This window comes from Spea bombifrons, chromosome 4, assembly GCF_027358695.1.
Source record: "Spea bombifrons isolate aSpeBom1 chromosome 4, aSpeBom1.2.pri, whole genome shotgun sequence".
NCBI classification, from domain to species: domain Eukaryota; kingdom Metazoa; phylum Chordata; class Amphibia; order Anura; family Pelobatidae; genus Spea; species Spea bombifrons.
The window spans coordinates 64,716,538-64,742,172 of record NC_071090.1 but is presented as its reverse complement, the minus strand read 5'-3'; the positions used below and the strand labels follow the sequence as shown (position 1 = coordinate 64,742,172).

General features: G+C 40.1%; 1 protein-coding gene across 1 annotated transcript in view; it reads right to left on the bottom strand.

Annotated features, from left to right (window-relative positions):
• The window catches only part of GRM3 (glutamate metabotropic receptor 3), a 118,052-nt gene that overhangs the window by 15,297 nt on the left and 77,120 nt on the right, over positions 1-25,635 (bottom strand). Inside the window, exon 3 of the mRNA XM_053462152.1 lies at positions 24,506-25,361. Within this exon, the coding sequence (XP_053318127.1) occupies positions 24,506-25,361 (856 nt within the window). The remainder of the gene's footprint in view (positions 1-24,505; positions 25,362-25,635) is intronic.

The window sequence follows — 25,635 nt, the reverse complement described above, 5'->3', positions numbered from 1 at the left end:
CCATGGAATAGTGTATTGTGTCAAGATGGCTAGATTGGATGTTATTTATGAACTGTGTGCAAGTTACTATTATCACTTGGCTTTAGAGTATGCATGTTAACATTCAATGACCAAATGACAGCCTGTGAAAAACACTTATTGGTCCAATCTGGAGGTTATATAAATATTTGATTCAACTAGTTTCATGGAAACCAGTCAGGATTAGAAAGGCATAGGGACTTGGGGACGTGTGCTAACCTGATGCACAGGCCAACAGACTGAAAGGAATAGATTCAAAGAGTCCAGCAGAGTACAGTACAGACAACAGAATCAATATGAAGGGGACTTCAAGGACTGACAGAGTTAAAGGAATAGTCCTTTCTCGAAATTTGCATGACTTTAAGAATGGGCTTAATTGAATAAACTTTTTAGCAACTTCTATGATTTCAAATTAGTGCTTGCTTAACCAAAAGCTGACTGAGAATCGTGGTAGCAGAACAAGTCTGACTGTTTAGACTGTTACGAAGTAGTTGCCTAGTATATGACATTACATTTACATTGCACTTATTTATAGACTACCAGCATATACTGTAGCACTATTAAAAAATGAACAATAAGATTAAATAGGTGCAGCACAGGTAAAATTCTGTATAAGTGAGAGGAAAGAGATGATATTGGTAGAAGAGAGACACAAGTTGTGGCAAGAGCTAAGAGTGCATTTAGGAGAGTATTTCAGTGTTAAGAGGGGCAATGGTAGGGCAGTGGGCTGCTAAGTGGCACTACCATAAGTTTCAATTTAGCAAAAAAGTGGCCCTCGAAACACAACCCCCAGGACATGCCCTACTGTAAGTTATATTTCTCTTGTCCTGAAAAATATTACCGTGTTTGCTCGATTATAAGACGAGGTTTTTTCAGAGCAAATGCTCTGAAAAATACCCCTCGTCTTATAATCGGTGTCGACTTATAATCAGACCTCAAATAGGTCTGACTATGAGACGACTAAGATCCAGATCCCCCGCAGCTGCAGGGGACCTGGATCCTCCTGTCTCGCCCCCCCCCCCACTTACCGGTGCTTCTGAGTCCCCGGTGTGTAGCCAGGGCAGCGTGTAGATGTCTACGCGATTCACGTAGACAACTTACGCTGCAGCCGGAAGGAGGTGCGGCTAGCAGCAGGGGTTGTCTGCGTCCATCGCGCAGACCTTCACCAGTGCGGTGAACTCTGATCTCTGACAGCCGGGGAAGGTCTGCGCGATGGACGCAGACAACCCCAGCTACATGACAGGGGACTCAGAAGCACCGGTAAGTTGGAGGTGGGCGGGGGAGTGTTAAATGGGGGGCATAAGGCATTTCTGGAGGCAGAGTGCTCTATGAAATGCCTTTTAACCCCCTTAATGCCACTCTGCCTCCAGAAATGCCTTTTTAACTATCTATACGCAACTCTGCCTCCTGAAATGCCTTAAACCTCCCTATATGCCACTCTGCCCCATAAAACCAAAATATTTTTCTTAATCATAGCTTGAATTAACATTTACTGGTAAAACTTTTTTCCTATAGGGTCGTCTTATATTCAGGCTTTTTCTTTTTTTCCTAAATTAATATTCAGTTTTGGGGGGTCGTCTTATAATCAGGGTCGTCTTATAATCGAGCAAATACGGTAATACTAATATACTAATGTATATTCGTGTGCTGTAAATTAATTGCATGTATCTGATTTATGTTTGCCAATAATTTCTTCCATTTAATTTTGAACCTAAAATAAATCTTCTTTAGGTTATGTGTTTAACACTTTAAATACAATTTAAAAATTCCTTACGCTAGTAAAAAAAGGTTACATTAAATACATAGAATAACAAAAGTAAGAGCCTAGGATTTAGGGAATGGACAAACAGTATTATCCAGTAAGCTGCATGCTTGTTTTTCATATGGTTTAAATGAATGAACACAGCAAGCAAGAAATCAAAAAGCGGGACAGACAGAATATGTAATGTAAAAAGCTCTACTGAACGCAAAATTCTATTACAGGAAAAAATATTCCTAGCTCTAGTCTTACAAAAAGGCAATGTGCTTGGAGATATTATCAGGTAGCTTATGATCTAGGATGTACACTAGATGGCACAGCTTAGTCAACAGCGCAGATAATTCTCTTCTGGCTGGCAAAAAAGCAAAAATATATAGTTTTCTATGACCATGTCATCCAGTTCATATATTTGATAAAATTAGTAGGCATGTTATTTCTGTTTTAGTGATAACAATTATTTGTATCCACTATTCTGTAAAAGATACACATAGCAAGTTCATATGAAATAACCTTGTATACAGTCATGAAGTGAAGAAAAAAACCTTACATTAATATTTTAATAGAGATTTAAACTGATTGATGAACACAGGGTATGCCCAAGACATTTTGTTGCCTGTCTTATCTGTGCTATCTTTGTTCCCAAACAGCTTGTCTGTGCCATATTTTTGTTTGTTTAAGCAGGGGCCCCCTACCTGTTGTTTCTGTCAGTTAAATTATTACTTGTTTCCTGTTTACCCATTATACATATGATGGCACTACATAAAGCAATACATAAAAATAAAATTTGTAGCCAGATAGCTTGTCAGTGCCCCCAAGCATATTGTCTGTACCATTTTTGCCACAAAACAGTTTGTCGGTGACCCCAAACAGCTTGTCTGTGTCATCTTTGCCACCAAAAAAGAAAGAAAATCCTGTTGGTGTGTGTGGGGGTCCTCTAAGGAGGGGAACCCAAAATATTTGCTCTGTAAGGCGCCCTCAATATGTCTGATGGTATTTCTCTTTCTCCATGAATCTATCCCAAAAGAACATTCCCTCGGGCATCTAAAAGTGACAGCTGGGTGCAATGGACCCATGTAAGGGCTAGCTCTAGGTGAACATATAAGCACTTTGTGACGGCAAGAAAAATCATTTTATTAACAAGATATCTGTGAAATGACCATGTGGGGAAGAGTTATGCATTTAATATATCAGAGTTTTTAAACATCCAAAATATGTTATATTCATATTACAGATATTAGAAATAACTACATTATGTCATAACGAGGAGGATGTTTACATTGGAAATAATACTGAGTATGGTTAAGGGGGAAAGGCAAGACTACCTACATGCAGGATCAGAAAGAAAAACAGAAGATTATGTTAACATGGAAGTAGGAGAACCTATGAGTTTGAATTTATCAATATTATCTTGAAAAAACATAAGATGCTGGTATAGGTTGTTGCATACAATGCAGTTGAGATTTACATGTTACCATCTGAACATACATACTTTAATATGTATAGATATTTCATATTTGGGAAATGTAATTATTATGAGCTATAATTATTGTTTTGTTTAAAATGGAAATGTACCAATTCCCCATAAGTCATAAAAGCATTCATTATGTGGTAGTAGTTTACACCATTGGTACAACAAAGACTGCCAATTGATTTGAAATATGTTTTGCTATCACGTCTAAGAGCTTGTGCGGAATAAGACAACAGGAAGATATCGAACAATAGCTTCCAATGCATGAGGTAGCATTAGAATCAGTTCAGTCTCTGTCTTTCTTTGTAAGGATCCTTTGTCAGTGTAAGTCGGATATTTGGTGTCTTAGCAACAAGGAGGTGTGAGATTAACAAAAGCTTTTAAAATATGTTTTTTTTTCCAATTTACAAACAGGGCATTGTATTTCACCTCTAACACTGTAAACTATCTTTGAGAAATTGTTAATCCTAGAATTATAGATTCAATTTAAAACATGCAATAATAGAACAATAGAACATACATAGAGTAACATAACCAAATCCTTGGGTCTTCCCTGTAAACAGTGTTGACCACCCTACCATTGTGTGTTAAAGCAGGGTGGCAATTTGGAACAAAAACAACTCAGTCATACGATAACCCTACCACACACATTTACCAGGTGGTCTATAAATCTCTATAACATACAGGTTAGCCAATAAAGTAACTATTTCCCTAAAAAGGGTTAGTCATCTTTTAACAATTTGGTGCCGTGATAACTAGAAAAATAGAGTGATCATTGTAGAATTAAGTGGCCGGCACACCGAAATGCCATTGCAGCCGATGTGGCTGTGAGTCACAGCCACAATCATTAAGCGGCCGTAAGACACGCTGGCCGCTTTAAAATCATTAAGCGGCCAGTGTGCCTGCACAGTGCCGCCCAGTGTCCTGTGTGACTCCACCCCCTTGAGCGGCACGTCCCATCGTCAATGTGATGGGCCGCTCAAGGGGGCGGAGTCACACGGAACAGCTCCTCGTGAAAGCTAGAAGAGCACGTTGGAGCACAGCAGCAGTGAAGGATGCGGCAAAAACGTAAGTTAAAAAATAACAAAGGATATAAATTACGGTTAAAAATAAACCACTTTTACTCTATTCTATATATGAATCACTCTTAAAACACAAAGGGAGCGATTTATAAACTGCATGGCAAACACAATGCCCAGGATCACACCTGCCACATACTATGTACACATGGCATTATTAGATTTTAAACAGATTAATGTAGTGGATGCGATACTTTGTACGTGGTAGTTTGTTTTTTTATGGTACCCCATGAAGCTGTACGGGGGGGGGACTCTGCAGAATGGCCCCAGTACACATTTGACACCTTGCCCATACCCCAGCTATTTTCCATGTAGGCAGCCGATCAGTCATGAGAATCATCAGACCATGGAGGAGGCAGGCCGTTAATATTTAAATTAAAAAATTTAAAAAAAATACACTTTTGCTGCTGCAGCTAATGAAAACTTGGGTACTAACCATATCATTTCTGCCAATTAAAAATGGGAAGGAAAGACATATTCAAAGGAGGGGGGCTGCATTGGGACAACAATTAAATGCAAAATGGGGTGGCTAGGGGTATAAGTACACAAAAGGGTGGTTGGGGCACCACAGAAATCAATACACAAAGGTGGGGGTGGGGGGCTGGGTTCAAATTACATGGGTCAGTCATTAACAATGCAAAGGGGGGCATCAATACACAAGGGAGGGGGCTGGCTGGGGACATCACATAAATCAATGCACAAGGGTGTTGGGGCATAATGTACAAAGGGGGCTGGCTGTGGGCACAAATCCACATGGGGCAATACACAAGGGTGTGGGGGGAAATACATTAAAACCAAGGGGGGGGGCTGGCTGGGCATCAATACACAAGGGGGAAAAACAAACAACAAACCAGTGTGGCAAGCATTTTGGATGTGGGTGTCAGTGTCGCAGAGCCTGTCCTGTTGTGTGTGTGTTTGGATATCGGTGTGGCAGAGCCTGTCCTGGTGTCTGTGTGTTTGGCTGTCTGTGTGGCAGAGCCTGTCCTGGTGTGTGTGTGTGTGTGTGTGTGTGTGTGTGTGTTTGGGTGTCGGTGTGGCAGAGCCTGTCCTGGTGTGTGTTTGGATGTTGATGTGGCAGAGCCTGTCCTGGTGTCTGTGTGTTTGGCTGTCTGTGTGGCAGGGCCCGTCATGGTGTGTGTGTGTGTTTGGATGTCAGTGCGGCAGAGCCTGTCCTGGTGTGTGTGTGTCTGGGTGTCGGTGTGCAGAGCCTGTCCTGTTGTGTGTGTGTCTGGGTGTTGGTGTGGCAGAGCCTGTCCTGTTGTGTGTGTGTCTGGGTGTTGGTGTGGCAGAGCCTGTCCTGGTGTGTGTGTTTGGGTGTCGGTGTTGCAGAGCTTGTACTGGTGTGTGTGTTTGGGTGTTGGTGCTGCAGAGCTTGCACTGGTGTCAGGGCAGGCTGTTTGGGGACAAAATTGGCTCACCCTGGGCTGTTTGGGGATAAAGTTGGCTCACTCTGGACTGTAATTTGTTAATGTTATCTTGGTGCTGGTCGGGTTCTATGTGGGCAGTGTGGACACCAGGGCTGGCTTTGGGGGTGTGCATCCTGTGATCTATGCCTGTAATTTAGGGGTTTTTATCTATACCTTTAATGCTTAGTTGTTATGTGATTTCCAGTTGATCTGTACCTGCAAATCTGGGTTTGTGTGTTATTCTTCTATGCTATGTTTGCATACATTATTTATGTATACCTGCAAATACAGAGTTTGTATTTCTTATTCAGTTAATCTATACATGCACGTGCTGTTTACATGTGTTGTTTATTTGATCTATACCTGAACTACCGGGAGTAAGTAAAACAGAGGTGTGGCTTAGTGAATGAGGGACAAAGGGACTCTGGGGATAATTACAGGCAGGGGCCCAAGGAAATGCCTAGGGTCCACTTTTTCCATATTTAAATTTTATTTTGTTACAAAGATTAGCTGTTTTTTAATGTATTAAACATAATTTTTTTTTTACTCCCAGTCCCATCACATTACATCAATATGCGATAGAAAATCAGGAAAAGATGGGCATGTATAGTGGGCTGATTCGGTGGCGCAACGGGCCACTTGACTAGACTTACGCCCCAGGCCTTAGGCTGCCAGCCCTCCCCTGGATATCATCCAGATCACCAGTGACAACTCGCATGCATAAGAACAATCAAACTGGTTTTATGCATATGCCAAATTATCCCTAAGGGTTCTTCTGACACAAAGTCCCAAACACTCAGAACACACATGCAGTACATTATTGTAATTGTATCTATCTTGTAACTTTTTAGCTCAAACTCAAGATGAATGTCACTTCTAGTATCTTATATTTTTCCATGTTTCTTCAGAGAGCATCAAAAAGCATGGACACCATGGACATGTTGTTGCAAAGTTTCTATGTTATAACCTCACAGCAGCTACCAGTTGGCAACTCTTACTAACCTGTGACTATGCATTGTACGGTTGGTGAAGGTATGCATTATACAGGGCCAGCTTCACCCTTTTTACAGGAAAAGCTCACCGGGGTTTGCTTTCAAAATGTGTAGTGAAAGCAGGGAGTAAATAGACCCTAGAGTTTTAGGCAGGGCTTAAGATTCTACTAAACACAATATGTATCATATTTCAGTTTCTCTTTGTTATGACAGTAAGTCTGAAAGTGAACCAACAGAATATATCTGTTTTATTTTGGCAACTGTCTTTTCCCCAAACACAAGACACTGCCAAAACAAATAAAGCTAGAACAAAAATATCATAGCAACGTGGCACAGGTTCATTGCACCAGGAATATACAATAGTTATGGCTGTAGAGGCAACTCTTTTAGTGCCAGTGGGTTGTTCAATGCACTATGACAACCAGAGGGTTAAATGTGCTGTACTGTAATGTATGCCGATGTCGATATTTTAAATGTGCTGATATGTGCTATAGAAGTAACAGATGTCAAGGAACACAGTTCATTATGCAGCTCTTGGATGGCGACTAATATGCTGTGTCAATAAGAGTTAAACCTATCTTAAAACCGACAGTTAATGAAAGCAAGACATGGTGTCCTATTTTAACTAGGGTTGGTATCTTCTGGTCTGGGGACATGCAAAACCAAGTCCACATTTACCTGCCTGTCTGATGTTTTTACATATTAACCCTTTAATAGCCAATTATTATTAGCAAATCACTGCAATATGACAAATGGTCTGAGAAAGTAATGTTGAGAAGTAATTAAAAAATAAGTAATTTGTAAATTCACGCACATCTCATCTTTAAAATAGCAGCAAGAAAAGCACTAACTGTCATGCTTAGACATGTATAACATACCTGAATAAGAGACCAAAGTCTCATATAGCAATTTAATGCAATTCAGTAAGCAAAGGTTTCATATTAGCTAAATTAGAAAATGTTCTTCCCACTTCTAACACACTGCAGCTGTGAAGGCAACAGCTTCAGATGATGTGACCCTGAGAATATCCCCTTTCAGACCGGTGCAATAACCTTGGGACACGGAGAGAAAGTTTCTATGTAATTAAACACCCCTTTAATCTTAAATAACATGCAGGGTGTCAATGTAATTACAGTAAGCCACAACTGGGAACAAGGCCACAGATCCCACCTTGGAACTCCCCTTCTTCAGCCAATACAGTCTGAATTTCCTTTCTACATATTGTACACTCATTTGAGCTTCCCACTAATTCGAGCTGATGCCTTTTCTTGTTAGTATACCAAAGCTCAAATGACTGCTTTGGTATAGGTTACACAGGGAAGTTGAAAATTCTGGATAAGTTTTGGGTTTCTATTTGGTCTATGATTATAGTGACTACAAAGAATAATGGTTGGCTCATTTAGACTGTGCTGGGTATTGCAAAGAATAAGCCCCTAAAGCTAAACTCAGTATCCAACCGAGGACCACAGGTTGTCTAGACCTAAATGAGATTATTGTGCTGTGTGGCACACTTTAAAAATGGCTATATGCATACTTAAAGCTTTATCATGGCATCAGAATAAAAGGCACATGTGATAAATAAGATAACATAATGCAGGTACAGATCTCCTGTACATGGCTGCATAATAAAAATGCTTGGAAATATGAGCAAGTAACATCAAAGTGTGACATTTTTTCCTGATGTTCCTAGAAGAATGATTTTGTTTTTAAACTTGGGTTAAAAATAATTCATTGTCAACGAGTATGTATTTGCATTTCTATGTAAGTGTTACAGGCTTATCCGACAGAGAAGGGGTCATTTTTATTTTCCAATATCTCATCGTGTTCTACAGAGCAGAGGTTCTTATGAATACAAAAGGTTGAATCAACAATTTTAGAGCTGCCCCTAGTTGTCTGCATTGATGTCTGCATTCTAATAAGAGCTTAAATGGAACAAAGTGTGTACCTCTCAGCTTGGGATGAAAGCAGTCACCTTTGATGGCATTGCTCTGTGTACCTGAAAAAACCCTCATACTACTAGTAACCCTTTTAGTCTTCCAACTCTCTTAACTCCCCCACTGGGGAGTGCAGATCTCCCTATAAAGAGAAACTGAGCAGCCTGACAAGCAGAGAATAGTTTGATCATTCCCTCTTCATTCTTATATGTCAACTGGCTCGCTCCACACTTCCTGCCATCCAAGCTCTGGTGCTATCTGTCACAGATATGTCAACTCACATTGATTTCCCACTAGTCAGGATTTTCTGTTTTGAAAGCTGTCCCAGCCACCTCAGCAATGTCTCATTGATAAAAAAAAGCCTTTTTCAACTAATTGCCACCTTCACTTCAGGATCTTCAAAATATAGCTGATTTCAATGCACTGATGAGTGACATCCATCTTTACAGTGTGGAATGATTATTGCACACTTAATTCCCAATTATGGCAAAATGCTGGTAATAAATAGCTGGGAAGCAGATAATGTCTTACTAGAGATTTGAAAATGGAAGCCATCACTTTGGTGTTCATCTGCTCTGCAGTCAAGCAGGTAACTGACATTTACAGGAAGGGTGTGACATAAATAGGAATTGTTAAGAACACAGACCCCACTAATGTAGTATCAGTAAATGTAACAATTATTTAATTTATGGCTATGCTAATAAAAAAAACTAATCATTATTTAGCCATCCTCACCGATATTACTAAAGGCATGCAAACAAACTAATTTTAATCATAATAATTATCGTTGAAAGCACCTCATATAATGGGCATCTTTAAAATTAGCCCCCCCCCAAAAAAAAAAACATCAGCCCATTTCAACTTCAATTGCTATTTATCCATTATACAGATTCCTTTTTACGGTGCAAATGAAACCACTATCAGACTTGTGCATTCTTATTCGGGTGAACATGAAAACGAACATGAAGGGTGCATTTTTGTTGTTCAGCCCGAATACCGAAGAAAGGAACATGGCGACTGCAAAAATGGTCTCCCCGCTCCAAGAGTTAAAGGTCCGTATGAGCGACTCTAATTGTCGCTTGTACGGACCTTTAACTTCTGAAGCGGGGAGACCAGTGGTCTCCCCAGGCCGAGTTTCGGCATCAGGATTTTAAAAGTCTGTACAAGTGACTATTGGTCACTAGCAGGGGGCTCGTCTACCATCAACCAATAAAGTGCAGGTGCAGACCTCTAAAACCCTGGCGCCAAAGTTGCTGCGTAGTGCGTACCATGTTAACCCCGTATTAACCTCTTCTACAAAAAACGAACATGAAGAATGTACACAAATATTCGCCCCAACCGAACACAGGAACAAAGATGAACACGAAGAGTTGGCCGGGCGCCCAAGTCTAATTAGAACTAAGCTGGAAGTAACACAAGTGACATGCTGAATAATATAAACTAATATAGAGGCAATGCTAGAAAATACTGAAAATATGCATTTTTCAAAAACAGTATACTTTCATCTACAAGGGAATTAAGGGGAGCATCCTCTGTTATCAAGGTTATTATCAAGGTAATTGTATAGGACAGTAGTTTGATGCATATGTGAGATAGTGTGAGATAGTGATTAGGATTGGGCCAGGCGGAAATCAGCTGGGTTTTATGATGGGAAGTGGACTCTTTTTATCTATATGGTAATGTTGGTGGCCTAATGGATCTTAACCTCTTAAAATGCACTAATTCAAAATGCCTAAAACATTGGCGGTTGACACAGTGGACAACCCTTTTTATGGCTCCAATGGATCTGGATCTTCAGCTACTTTTTTTTTTAAATGTATACAACCAGGGGGCTGGCACACTGGGCACCCTTTTTTGGACCAGGCTACATTCAGCTGTGTTTAATGTAGGGAATTGGTCTTTTCGTATTTGTAGTGTAATTATGGTGGCCCAATGGATTTTATTCCATCAGAATCCTCAATCAGTTATTTAAAATGCTTAAATTCTGGGGATTGACACAGCGGGCACCCTTTTCATCGGCAAGATAGCTTTTGGTCCAGGCTGGAATAAGCTGTGTTTTATGTGAAGCATTGGGTCCCTTGTATACGTATTGGTCATGTTGGTGGCCCAATGGACATTCACCCCACAAACTCTTCAGTTAATTATTCAAAATGCTTAAAAATCATGGGGTTTTTGGGCCAGGCTTAGATCAGCTGTATTTTATGTATGAGAGTTGACCCTTCATATCCATACTGTAATGTTGGTGGGCCAATGGATTTTAACCCCTCATAATCTTCAATTACTTATTCAAACCTTATGTAAATTATTGCCAAGTGTGCCACCTTTTTAATCTAACATACCAATGATTTCATACATGCTTGCAGCGTCTATTGGTCGTGGATCTGTTGTAATATCTGTGTTGTACAAAAGTATTATTGTTGTATTGATTTATAAAACAAAATACTTTCTCTTTTCAATAAGAAGCTGGCCGAAGAAAAAGCTAACTTCAGCATTGTTGAATTGGAACCATACAACCCAAATTCTAGTTCAAACCTATCACTCCTCATACATCACTATCTTACATATACATCATACTACTGTCCTATACGATAACTAACCTTGATAACAGAGGATTTTGTTTTGAATACGAAGCTGGCCAATTAGGAAGCCAACTTCAGCATCGTGGACAAGTTGGTTGTGGCCTAAAAGTTCCAGATGAAAACAGTTCTACCGGTATATTGCAGAACAAAATGTTAACCAGTAAAGCATAATATAGCTTAAGGACACAATGTTCATTTTTATGTAATCTTCAAATCTCTGACCATACTGACATTGGCTAGAGTCTGGCACACTGCCAAGTTTCCTGCTCATTCACTGTATCAAACTTTGAATGTGAACTCCTTCGCTTTTACTATCCGCACTTGGGATTCAGTGACTTTGACATGTAGAAAGGCAAGTGAAGCTGCAATTAGACAAACACCCTTACACTAGGCAAACCACTAATTTATGAACATTTAGGCTAATAAACATATTGTTTCTTCTTAATGCCTAATCTGAAACTAATAGGCTTTCCTAATTTATAGTGTATAGTCAGTTATAGAACAGCTGGGGAATCTAATTTATAAGCTACATCTAACTACATATAACTTTATAGCATGTACTAGGATAACTAAGGGAAAGGAATGAGCATTTTACAGAGGATGGCAAAAATAGAGCTATATAATAAGAGAAAAATAACAATAACATTACAACTGACATTATGAATATTATCAATAAGATTACTATTCATAATTTAGTGTCAATTAAATTACATTTATTAAATCTTTATCTCTTGATCCCGAACAACTAAAATCACCACTGAATGTTAATCTTATTAACTAGAAGTAGTTCTGTGATATGCAGTTTTACACTTAAAAAATGTATTTTCCCCTTACTCCGTACAATATTACAGTTTCATAATGAAATTCAGTACTACAAATACCATCTCTGTTATTTTTGAATGCCAAAATACTATTTTATTTTGTAAATTGTCGCCCCATTTCTATTTTGTGATATGTGACTCAATATGCAATATTCATGTGCTGCCAGGTCAGAAAAACCAGCATTGCATTTCATGACCTTATTAAGTCTTAGGCAAATTACCAATTCTGTATTACTAATATGACACAACCAAACATTACTGATGATGTCGCTTCAGTGATACATCATGGTCCCTAGAAACCAGCATGTATGCTGCATTGATCCAACCGTTAAACCGAGACAAAATCTGTAATATTTTCATAAAATTTGCATAACAAATAATCAAAAACCAGTGCCCCAAGAAGTCATGGTATTAAGAAGTTTCATAAAAAATTTCCTAAAGTTTATGAGAAAGTAAGGTCATGTAGCACTTTCCTCCCTTGTATCATTTTTAGTTTTTGCAGTTAGCACATTAGCTGATGTTTTCTCAGTTTTTAGACAATATCAGCATCATCAACACTAATCATAAACAATATCCACATAATGAGCCTTTAGTTGTTCCCTAACATAAGTGGTATCATACCATTTAGTGTGCTGCAAAAGTAAAAAAAATAATAAAAAAACTTTGGTGAAAGGACATTGTGAAACATTAGAATTAACAGCATGTATCTACAGGGGTTCTCTTGCTCAATCCAAATTACTGTAAACTGTGACAGAGGCCATGCGATATGTGTTTGTTAAATCCTCAGGCTTTAATGAACTAATGGACTGTGCAGCACATGATGTATATTGCTGGTGGCGATCGGTAAATGCAGCTGCTTAATTTGATTATTACAGAGACATGTCATCTACAGTCTGCACTGTGTATCAGACAACCTAGCGAAGTGAAAGTTTAAATTATTCTTGTCATCTAAAGTGGTTAATAAAGTATAAAGATTAGTTTTCATTAGATAGAAAAGGTACCGGCAAAAAACGATAAAGTATTTATAAATAAGAAACATTCCCAACCAAATGTGCAGTGTGTTTTATTGGGCCTTGCATAATGACTACATTTAATTTAGTCAGTTCTAGTGAAGGTTAGATGAAGGATTTTACAGTCTGAAATTTACAGGCAAAAATGTATCCATCTTAGGTGTTCAGACACTTAAATGGAAGGGTTTCCTATGGTTTTCATGTAGTATTTCTGTGCAGTCATATCATAGAATGAACGATCGTTCTATGAATTTTAGCCAGGCTGTTGAATTTTTGTTACACCGGTGAGGCCAATTAAGGTTTATTCAGGTCATTCAGTTGAGTACCCTATTGATAGAATAGAATCCAATGTAAAGTTAAAGGAAAATTTAATTTGCTTTTAACCAGTGGCGTCGGCAGGGGGGGGCCAGAGGGGGCCATGGCCCCCCCTACATTATGCTGTGCCCCCCAGTGTGCCCCCCCAATTGACCCGGCTCACCGCCGGGAAACCGGGACATTTCCCGGTGTGCCGGCATATTGAGCTGCTGTAAAACCGAAGGGGGGGACCGATAATAGAGAAATCCCCCCCAGGGCTGTAAGTGGTGCTGCCCGATCAGCAGCTGCAGCGTGCAGGACTGGTTGGGGAGATCCGTGTGCTCTCTGTCACTGAGCGCCGGGCGATGGGATATGACGTTTATATCCCAGCCCCGGCGCTCAGCATAAACAGAGTGAGCGGCAAACCAGAAGGAAAGGAGGAAGAGAAAGCAGAAAGGATGAAGAGAAAGCAGAAAGGAAGAAGAGAAAGCAGAAAGGAAGAAGAGAAAGCAGAAAGGAAGAAGAGAAAGCAGAAAGGAAGAAGAGAAAGGTAAGAGATGTGAAGAACGAGGGGGGGGGTCTGATGTGCAAAACGAGGGGGGGTCTGATGTGCAAAACGAGGGGGGGTCTGATGTGCAAAACGAGGGGGGTTCTGATGTCCAAAACGAGGGGGGGTCTGATGTCCAAAACGAGGGGGGGTCTGATGTCCAAAACGAGGGGGGGTCTGATGTGCAAAACGAGGGGGGGGGTCTGATGTGCAAAACGAGGGGGGGGGTCTGATGTGCAAAACGAGTGGGGGGTCTGATGTGCAAAACGAGGGGGGGGGTCTGATGTGCAAAACGAGGGGGGGTCTGATGTGCAAAACGAGGGGGGGTCTGATGTGCAAAACGAGGGGGGGTCTGATGTGCAAAACGAGGGGGGGTCTGATGGTAGATATGTGTGTGTGCATATAGAAATGGTGAGGCATGTATTCGGGCAATGTTTATGAATGTGTATGGGCACTTGGGCAGGCATATGTGTGTGTATAGGGCAGGTGTGTATATGTGCATGTATGGGCACGCGCATATATGGGCACTGTATGTGCATACGTGTGTATGGGCAGTGTATATGTGTCTGTCTGTATGGGCAGTGTATATGTGTGTATATAAGGAGTGTATTTGTCTTATAGTGTATACGTCTGTGTAAGTATGTGCAAGGGCAGTGTATATTTATGGGGAGGCATGTGTGTGTGAGCAGTTTATGTATGTTTGGGCAGGCGTGTATAAGGGTAGTGCATATGTGTGAGTACTGGCAAGTGTGTATGTGCAGGCAATTGCAGCGTATATATGTGTTTTTGTGGGCAGGCATGCGTAAGAGCAGTGCATATGTGTGTGTATGAGCAGTCATGTCGTACTTAAAGGGAAGACAATGATTCCCTGTAACACATGTTTAACTCAGGGGCACCTAGGGTTAAATCCAGGCCTATTTCTGGTTAAAATGAGTGTGTGTGTCACTGTATGTAGCATTTGGACACAAGAGAATATTGCGGGGTGCTACTTGGTCTAGGGCATCACTAATACAAAGCGCCACGTGTTAAATCTAGGGGTAGGCAGAGTAAGTGAAGGATGTGTTTGAATGCGTGTCTGGGTGTGATAGCGTATGTTTGTGGGTATGTTATTGTGCACATCTGTTTTTATGGGTATGTTAGTCTGTTTCCAGGTGTGTTATAGTGGGCATGTGTCTAGGTATATTAGGGTGGGATTGTTTTGGGGTGTATTATTGTGTGTGTGTGTGTGTTTGTTAGTGTGTGCATGTGTATGTATGTTATTCAAGTGTCTAAGTGTGCGGATATGTTCCTGTGTGCATGACGTGTTAGGAGTCTTAGATGGATCCTTCAATACATCATAGTAGTCTCTGTGGCCGTGTCCAGCGGGGTCCATCTGTGGTTGTAAGATTTTTCTGTTTCTGTGGGAATTTTCTCCCATTCATCTAGTAGAACGTTTTATGAGCTGAAGGTGATAAACCAAGATATTTTGGACAACACTATGCTTCTAACTTTGTGGGAACAGTTTTGGGGAGGGTCCTTTTCTATTCCATCATGACTGTGCCCCAGAGTACAAAACAAGGTCCATAAAGGCAAGGTTGCAAAAATTCCCCACAGAAACTCTCCAAAATCTTGTGGAAATCGTTCCCAGAAGAGTGGAAGCCGTTATAGCTGCAAAGGGGGACCAACTACATATTAATCTCTATTTATTTATAATGCAATGTCATAAAAGTCCCTGTTGGTGAAATGGTCAGGTATACCTTACCAGTAAAAATGCTATCCCCCCCAGATTTTTAGGGGTTCCTACGCCCATGCATGCTAGGGAGCGTTGATGCATGCTAGGGGGCCCAAGAAAATGCTTGGGTAGGGTCCAATATTTTCACTATAAAATATATTGGCAGCAGGGTAAATATCTATATATGTTTTGGCAGCAGGGTCTAATATTAATATATATTTGCTGCAGGGGCTAATATTAATATATATCGGAAGCCGGGACTAATAATATATACCGGCAGCAGGGTCTAATATTAATATATATCAGCAGCAGGAGCTAATATTAATATATATATATATATTAATATATATATATATTAATATATATCGGAAGCAGGGGCTAATATTAATATATATATCGGAAGCAGGGGCTAATATTTATATATATATAGATATATATATATATATATATATTGGCAGCAGGGTCTAGTATTTATATTCATATTGGCTGCAGGGCCTATTATCAATAAATATTGGTTGCAGGGGCTAATATTTATATATATTGGCTGCAGGGACTAATAATATATATCAGCAGTAGGGGCTAATATTAATATATGTTGGCAGCAGGGTATAATTTTTATGTATATCGGCAGCAGGGTATAATATAATTATATATCCGCAGCAGGGGCTAATATTAATATATATCCACAGCAGGGGTTAATATTAATATATATCGGAAGCAGGGTCTAATATTTATATATATTGTCAGCAGGGGCTAATATTAAAGAATGAAAAATAACTGTCACTTTAGCTGTTATTTTGAAATCATATTTCAATCGCGGTCTTTACTTCAAAGTGATAAGTGCATATTATGTAGTTAAAAATGCACGTCTAACGTGTGTGTGTATATATGTATATATATATATTTATATATATATATATATATATATGTGTATATGTACTGTTTTATATTTGGCCCCCCTACTTTGGTCCCTGGCCCCCCATGTGCCCCCCCTAAATATTAAAGCTGGAGACGCCACTGCTTTTAACATACCTTTTTGTTTTTACTTTTCAATAGGTTTACGTGATGCCCTTTTGTTATTTGGGCAGGGCCCTCCTCACCAAGGGCCAGCCCAAGACATTGTGCTAGCAGTGTCCAAGGATGAAATGCTGACTCCCCCACAACCCCACACTAAACGCACTAAAACCACACCCACATCCATAATGTCATAATTAATAAATTCACTCTCTTTTGCTTTCACACTCTCACTCAGGCTCTTTCAATGTCTTCCTACACTGGCATAACTACAGGGGTCGCAGCGATCGCAGGTGTGATGAGGCCAGTGTCTCTAGGGGGCCCGGTGTGACCCCTGCGACCCCTTGTTCGTGTCTTCTCGTCCTGGGGGAAGCAGCTGGACAGAAAGCTGCAGGAGCTGGGAGAGGTAAGCGAGGGTGGGGATGTATGCTTATTTGTTTGTATGTATGTATGTATGACTGTTAGCATGGATGTCTAATTGTATTTGTGAGCATGGATGTCTGATTGTGTGTGTGAGAGCATGGATGTCTGATTGTGTGTGTATGGGAGAATGGATGTCTAATTGTGTGTGTGTGAGAGCATGGATGTCCAATTGTGTGTGAGCATAAATGTATAATTGTGTCTGTGTGTGAGCACTGATGTCTAATTGTGTGTGTGATCATGCATGTGTAATTGTGTGTGTGAGAACATGCATGTGTAATTGTATGTGTGTGTGTGAGCATGCATGTACAATTGGTTATGTGATAGAATGCATATCTAATTGTGTGTGCAAATGTATGTGTTAGTGAGTATGAGTAAAGGTGTATAATTTGTGCAAGCATGTTTGCATACATCCACACAAACATATACAGCCATGTTCTCACACACACATCCATACTCACATACAGGGCCGGCCCTATAATGGGGCAGACTGGGGCAATTGCCCCAGGCGGCACTTTAGAAGGGGCGGCACTTTGCCGCCCCAAGCGCTTTTTTTTTTTTTTTTTTTTTTGAAGCGGAGGAGAGAGAGAGGGGCACCGAGTGGTTTTCGCTTACCCGCTCGGCGCCCCTCTCTCTCTCTCCTCTGCGGCGAGTCTCCCTGTTCGGTCCCGGTGCCGGCTTGTAATGCAGAGCGCCGGAAGTGACGTCAATTTCCGGCGCTCAGCATTACAAGCCGGCACCGTGGCAGGCCAGGGAGACTCGCCGCAGGACTGTTTAAAGGTAAGTACCGGGGGGGGGGATCGTATTATGGGGATTATGGGGTCGGCGAAGTTTAAAATGTCGCCCCCCCCCGGCGTCGGCGGGGGGGGGCGGCGTTTTAAACTTCGCCCCAGGCGGCGTTAAGTCTTCGGCCGGCCCTGCTCACATAAAAACACTTACACATCCATGCTCACACACACTTATTCAGACCCATCCATGCTCACACATCGTTTACACATTCATGCATACACACATTCATACATGAATATTCCCAGCCCCTCCCTTACTTTCTCCCTTACCTCCTCCCTCCTTCCTTCACTCATTCACCTCGATACAGCCACATTCCTGCTTCTCTCTTTGCACTCGGAAATGGGTGGGCTTCTGGGCACATCCTCTCCCCGATTAGAGGAACGGGGAGAGGCTGTCTCCCTGGCTCTACCTTTTATGCAGAAGTGCACGAGAGGTTCAGAAAGATTTGTGGAGAAGGAGAAATGCAAAAATGCTTCTCCAGCCCTCCAGCATGAGTGCTATAGGTTAATGTAGGTAATGTAATTTAAACATACACGCTTTTAAACATACACTGTTTTAGTCAGAAAATGTGCAGACTAGTTGGTCTAAATAGTTCCTAACTTTCATCAAATTCTATGTTTTTATAGTTCTATGTACTGGCTTCATATATGTTTGGATTTAGTATTTGGACAGGCTTGCTGCATTGTTCAAATATAACACATTATCATGTTCAACATTAAAAAAAATGAATCTCTAGATATAAAATAGTCTTGCCACTTTGGGAATTGTTGGCCACTCTGTAAGGGCTTAAGGTCCAATCAGAGTGCAGCCAATAAAGTGCCCAGGCTAGGAAAAGAGAGAGACAGAGGATGTAGATGGTAAGACAGGGGAGAGATGGTCGATCGCAAAGAGTGTTGTGAACATATGGGGTGTTATGTGATGATGCAGAGGAGGAAACAGGGACTGGTTGGTAATGCTGTTGGATATTTAGAATAGATGGTGATGAAGGGCAGAGAGACGGTGATAGGGCACGGAGGAGGTATGGGAAAAAGGGGTTGAGACTGGGGGGCTTTAGAAGAGAGGTGCTCCTGGATAGAGTTGCAAAGGAGAGGCTGCCAAATAGTAAGCTAGAGTACGGGGAATGAGGGCTGCCAGATAATGTGTGCAGGGATGGGGTAAGGGTATGTCTGATAGTATTGTGGTAGTGAGAGAATGAAAGAAAAAGAGAGGGAAAGAGAAGAAAGAAAGGAGACAAAAGAAAAAATGATACGGGAGAGGGAAGGAGAGAAGAAAGGGAGAGAGAGAAATACAAAATAGAATGAAGTTAGAGAGAAGAAAGGGGGAAAGAGTGAGATAGACATAGACAAGAAAGCCAAAAGAGAGAGGGAGGGAGAGAAAGAAGGGATAGAAGTAAAAAAAAAATGAAAGAAGAAAGAACGGAAGAGGAATAAAGGGGAAAGAAAGGGTGATAGAGAGAGAAAAGAAAGTCAGAAGAAAGAAAATTAAAGAGGGAGAGAGGTAGAAAGAGAGAATAAGAAACAAAGTAGGGGCAAGAAAGCGAGAGAAAAAAGAAGGGACAGAGAGGGAGAACAAAACAGAGCGCAAAGGTGTATATCATTTTAATGATGGGTACATACACTAGCTTCATGTAAAATATGTGTACAAAAGATTTTTGTGTTTGTGCACTAAATGTACAATCCCTTCAAAATTGGTATTACAGACAGAAAACACAGCTTGCAATAACTAACAAAGGGGTTTGACTTTATCCATAAATTAACACAACGGTGCAGCCATCGACACCTGTCACAACTGACCACCTATTTATTGTAGCATTAGAAAAATGTAATCCGTCTCTGCCTCATTCAAAACAAATTATCAGCTAGTCAAAGACATATTAATTAGAAACTTAGACAAGGCATCTGCATTTAGGACTACACAATCTGCGGCCATTTTGATTCCCTAGTAAATTAACCCCAATGGCTGCATGCTTAAGTATTTGTTTGCTATATATTGTAAGAACATACAAAGAGGAAAGTAAGTCTGACTTTCCCCTAGAGAACATCATATTGTATGAGTCAGACCTGTGTGAGACTGCCGTCTGCCCTGAAGGTGTACCAACACGTCACTATGAATGTACATCAGAGGTGTAAAGGCATTCTGGATATTGTTTGTCTAGGGACAGGGCTATACAGGACACAAGAAAAAGATAAAATGTTCCACGTTCCAGTAATACTAACAGTGGCGTCAACCTAAAGTTGATTCTAGGCCATTGCCAATACTATTGTTACACAACATGACATTCAAGTCCTTAGAGCCTTATATACTGTTTTATAACAAAAACACAACTCACTATAAGAGAAAGATTTATAGCAACATTTTTTTATATTAAACACTTTGTTCATTGTCCGAAGTTTTTTGTAGCTTGGTACAAAAACAAGAAAAAAGTTCCTAATAGGCATAAATGAGTACCACACACTATGTCCCTTACACTGTGACACTTGATTAAACATTGAACATGGGACTTTATATTTGTGTCTTGATCTTACCCATGTACCCACCAGGAGGCATGTTCCTAAGGAAGATCTCAGGTATCTCACTTTTCTGTTGGGCTGATTGTATCACACTTGGTGGGTATTACTCATTACTGGCATATATATATATATATATATATATATATATATATATAACCTGTTGGCTTCAGCCTGGAGCAATATTCTGCCTTTTAACTTCCTTTTTAAGTTTGCTTTCCTACTGCCAGTCTTGACCTCTGCACTATATAACTCCTCTTTTGCCTGGTAATTTGGTACCTTTTTCTGGATGACTTGCTCATCTGTTTGCAGACTCTTTGTGCTCACTGAGACAAGTTACGATGAATTTTTTATCCCACTGCCTGTTACTTACTGTTTAATGAATCAACCCACGATGAAAATCTTCAACTTTGCTTTACCACCAGACTACCTCTTGAGTGCACATATATCCTGCCCTGGAACCACTGGTATTTGTATTGTAGTAGTGGAAGTGTATTACATGTGAGTTTTCATTAATAGATTTGAATGACAGTTTGGCTACTAGTATAGCCACCTGTCTATCATATCTGATCGAAAATAAGGTCAGCCATTTTTCGCAAAACAGCAAATATACCCAGTAAACGTATACCCAATGTTTGGTTTTAAAACTAGCAAGGAATGAAGTATTGTTGATTCTACATCTTATACGTATGTAGTATAAAATCTGTATTAGTTATGCATAAGTGAATTGTGTATTGTAATGAATCCTATTCCCCAGCTGGTGAATTTACCCGTAGCTTTTATTTTCTCGTCAATCAATTGTTCTTTTGTAGTTCTTTTCAAAACTGTTAATATTCGAGTCCTGAAACAGCTGAGTTACAACTAATTTGTACAAGGTGAACATTTTGCTTGTTTTATATTTCCATAAATAAATGCATTAATAATCTGTACATCCGAAAAAATGAGGGAATATTGTCAAAATGCACATGCATCAGCAAATGTGCACATTCGAAAAAGCAAACAAGGACAACATTCCATTGATTATGTGCAATTTTTAATATACAGACAGCATTCGGCGCATGTCCACTTCCAACCCTTTTAGTGCTCTCTGGGGCTAACCCTGTCCTTGTCAGCAGCTAGCTCCAACCCTAAGCATGATTAACACGCTAGCGCAAAGACCTCATCCTGGCCACCTGTGCTAATTTTCCACAAAAAAAGCCTAGTTACAATATACACGACAACACCTTGAAACACCTTAAAGCTTCTGGCACACTGTAATTTGGAGTGGCGAGACCAAAATAGAGCTTTATGGTTACAATCATAAGCGCTATGTTTGGAGAGGGGTCAACAAGGCCTATAGCGAAAAGAATACCATCCCCACTGTGAAGCATGGTGGTTGTTCACTGATGTTTTGGGGATGTGTGAGCTCTAAAAGCAAAGAGAATCTTGTGAAAATTGATGCCAAGGTGAATGCAGCATGTTATCAGAAAATACTGACACAGACAATTTGCATTCTTCTGCACGAAAGCTACTCTTGGACTTTTCAGCACGACAATGACCCTAAGCACAAGGCGAAGTTGACCCTCCAGTGGTTACAGCAGAAAAGGGTGAAGGTTCTGGAGTGGCCATCACAGTCTCCTGACCTTAATATCATCGAGCCACTCTGGGGAGATCTCAGATGTGAGGTTCATTCGAGATGACCAAAGACTTTGTATGACCTGTAGTAATTTTGCCATGACGAATGGGCAGCTATACCACCTGCACGTATTAGGGGACTCATAGACAACCCAGTTCTCAATGCCTGGGTGTAGTGCAGCCAATAAACAATAATCCATAATAAGCACACACTCACCGGACTTCTATTTCTAGAAAATCAGGTAATTTTTTCAGTTTGACAAAAAATCAACAGTTGGCTCTGGATATCGTACAGTTATCAAGATGGTCTTGATAAAAGTCGTACAGTTATCAAGATGGTCTTGATAAAAATCCAGACCGAAACATTGATGCTTTTCTGTTAAACTCAATAAATTAACTGATTTTCTATAATTAGAAAAGATGGGGCCTCCAAGGATGCATCCTGGTGCCATGTGTTCTCCAGGCAAGTGACACTCACGCACTCCGCCATCCAGGTGATCTGAAAGAAAATCTGATTCATGAGACCAGGCCACCCTCTTCCATTGCTCCGTGGTCCAGTTCTTATGTTCACGTGCCCATTGTAGCCGCTTTCGGCAGTGGACAGGGGTCAGCATAGGCACCCTGACTGGTCTGCGGCCCCTCTCAGGTGTTGCAGAGCAGTTGCACAGACAATTGTCCTCTGTGCAGCCCCCATTCTCATGAAGTCCTGTGCGGTCACAGAGCACAACCGTGCTTGCATAGGACATCAGTGAACCTAAGGCTATAAAACACTGCCTTAATGGACCAAATTCAAGTGTCCTGGTCTCATTTTGTTTTTTAAAATCAGCCCTGGGTAAATTAAACTGGTACTGTCATAGAAGTATAGATGGATTATATACTTACAGATTTAGCCATGAAGCCAAGATTGAAAAATTATTATTTTCCATGAGCGAAATACTTTAACATTCATTCTAATCTTGTTAAAGAAATTGAATTTGAGAAGCATGAAACAATATAATCCTGTTTTAATTTCATAACAGCTTGTCACAGTAGCACATTTGTTTACACTGCTGTTATAAGATTTCAAGATACTGAAACTCCTACTCATTCACATTTCTTGTAGTGTAGTAATATCATATATGCATATCCATGTCATTTTCCAAGATGTACTAAGGAGGGGGGAAACAATCTACTTAACCCCTTTCAGAGCTAAGAGATTGTCCTACCCTAATGGCTTTTTGCCATTTTTACTATAAATTTGGTTAATCCCTTTTCCATGTTTGGTGTCCCGCACCATTTTTTTTTCCAGTAGTGCAGTGGTTCTTAACCTTTTTGATGTCACACCTCCCTTGTGAAAAATCTTATGACCCAGGCCTCCCATGTTTTAATGGCCCCACATTTAGGCTAAGGCAGGATGAGTTTGCATAAAGCAATTTATTGTTGAGAGGCTACTCACACCACCCTTGGAGTCAGTCCAAACCTCCCCACAGGTTAGGAACCCCAGCAGTAGTATTTAACTCACAGAAATACATAAAATAAAATCATTATTAGGAAAATAAATGCAATTTCATTTAGCATTTATTCTGCAGAACACATTTATGTTCAGCAGCATTCCCTGATTACAGCAATAACATATACATTTTTTTTAAATGTATCTCAGAAGGCCATGTTGCTTCCTTACATAGTACTGTATGTTGTATATTTTAAATACTTCTTGTTTTGGGGGTAGTGTTTGTGGAACACAGTGATATCATGGTGACATCACTGGGGTCCCTATAATTATAATTTTATATTTTATTTTCAATTTAAATGTTTGTTGCATTCTCATTGGGTTTTATTATGTATTTCATTTATACTAATTACACTGTGATACAAGAGCAGAGCTCCATACTGCTGCTTTGCTGATCACAATACTGATGATCAGCCAGCAGGGTGGTGGTGATCAGGGATCCTAGCAAGGTCTGGATTCCTGTGTTTCTACTCTTCTCCTTCCATTGACACCCACCAAAAGGGCAAAGCCCAATGGCTATGCCTCCCCTATTCTTAAGTTGCTGATTGCTGCTGCATGGTTTAGACAACATGGCGGGTTAATTGCACTTCTAGTAAAAATAGTTTTTGTAGCTTTAACCTCTTTATAATGTTTTCGACACTTACATATCTAAATAATTTCTGTCTGAGGCATGAATTAAAGTTATAGTAATAATATAATAACATAGCGGAGTGAAAACTGACAGGCCTTTGGTTGCATTATTCTTCAATATACATTAAATCCACAAAAGAAAATAAGGATTCATGCACATAGAATTTTTCTATCTATACAGATATATATCTTTATAGTACAGAAACAATATATTTAATAAGCCCTTATTCGTCAAATATGTTATACTGTGTATAATAACAGTACAAAATAATGTTTGTTTGAACTAACGGTACCAGATTCAGAGCTAACAGATGGAAAATTAAGTAGGATAAAAGACAAAGAAAACACATTACTTAATTAGTTTGGAACCGAAAAGCTTTCTCTGACAAATGCTGCAAACAACAGAAGTTAATTAAAAACCTACCTGTAAAATTAACTTTCAGTAAATAATCCTTGTAAAGTTTTTTGCCGTCTAGAACCTTCATGGCATCACACAAAACGGTGGTGTTTGGACACAGTGTCCTCTGCATTTGGTGTAATGCATGGGCCATTGCATAAACAGCATTGATCACAAACATGATTTTGGACTCCTGTTCGTAGTTGGAGCTGTTGATATTGAGACGTTTGTCACACGGCTTTGCATGTGGGGTTTTATTCTGTAAACTACACTGAAATTTTTGCTGCCAGAAGTCCTTGAACCAGGGATTGCGATGGTTGTTATTTGGATTAAGGCTTTTAAAATACTTGTCAAATTCTTTAACCGGGTGTGATGCAAGCTCTAAAGTTATTGCCCCATAAGCAATATGTTCATTGCCTTTAATAATACTTTCTTGGGCACCCCATCCATCACTAGCAATCCATGTAAATGAAGCATTGAATCTGTTGGCAGCTGCCAGAAGTTCTCTGGTGTCATCGCTTCTCATAAAAAGAACCACCACCTTAGCATTTGGCTTTTGAAGCAGTTCCCGTATAGCATTATCATAAGACTTTTTAATATTTGATCGCCCAACTTTTTCTGATGTCGCGATACAAATGTTTCTCATTCTTGCTTCTTGTTCAAAAGCTTCAATTCCTGTCTCTCCATAGTCTCCTTCAGACGCGACAGTAGAGACATATGTCCAGTTAAAGTAACGCAAGATTTCAGCCATTGCTTTTGCCTGGTAGAAGTCTGGTGGCACAGTCCTTGCAAAATAGTCATAACGGGACTTGTCGCTAAGTTTGGCACTGGTGGAAGCATAGCTTATTTGAGGAATGTGGAAGAGTCTTAATAAATTGGCAACCTGTGAATACAAAATTGACAATGCATTACAATGAAACAGTAGCGAGACGTTAAATAAATCAAGTAGTTAAAATGTCTTCTTTCGCAGTACATTTTAACAATACCCCTTTACAATACCTGCTTTAGTACCCAAACGTAATACAGAAATTACTAAACCACATTTTTGTTCTATATGATCAGCATAATAGTACTATTTGTTTTGGGAATTGTGAAGCAGGCAAATTACATTCTTGATCCATATTAAATCTGCCTTTCCTAGCATGCTAAGTAAATAA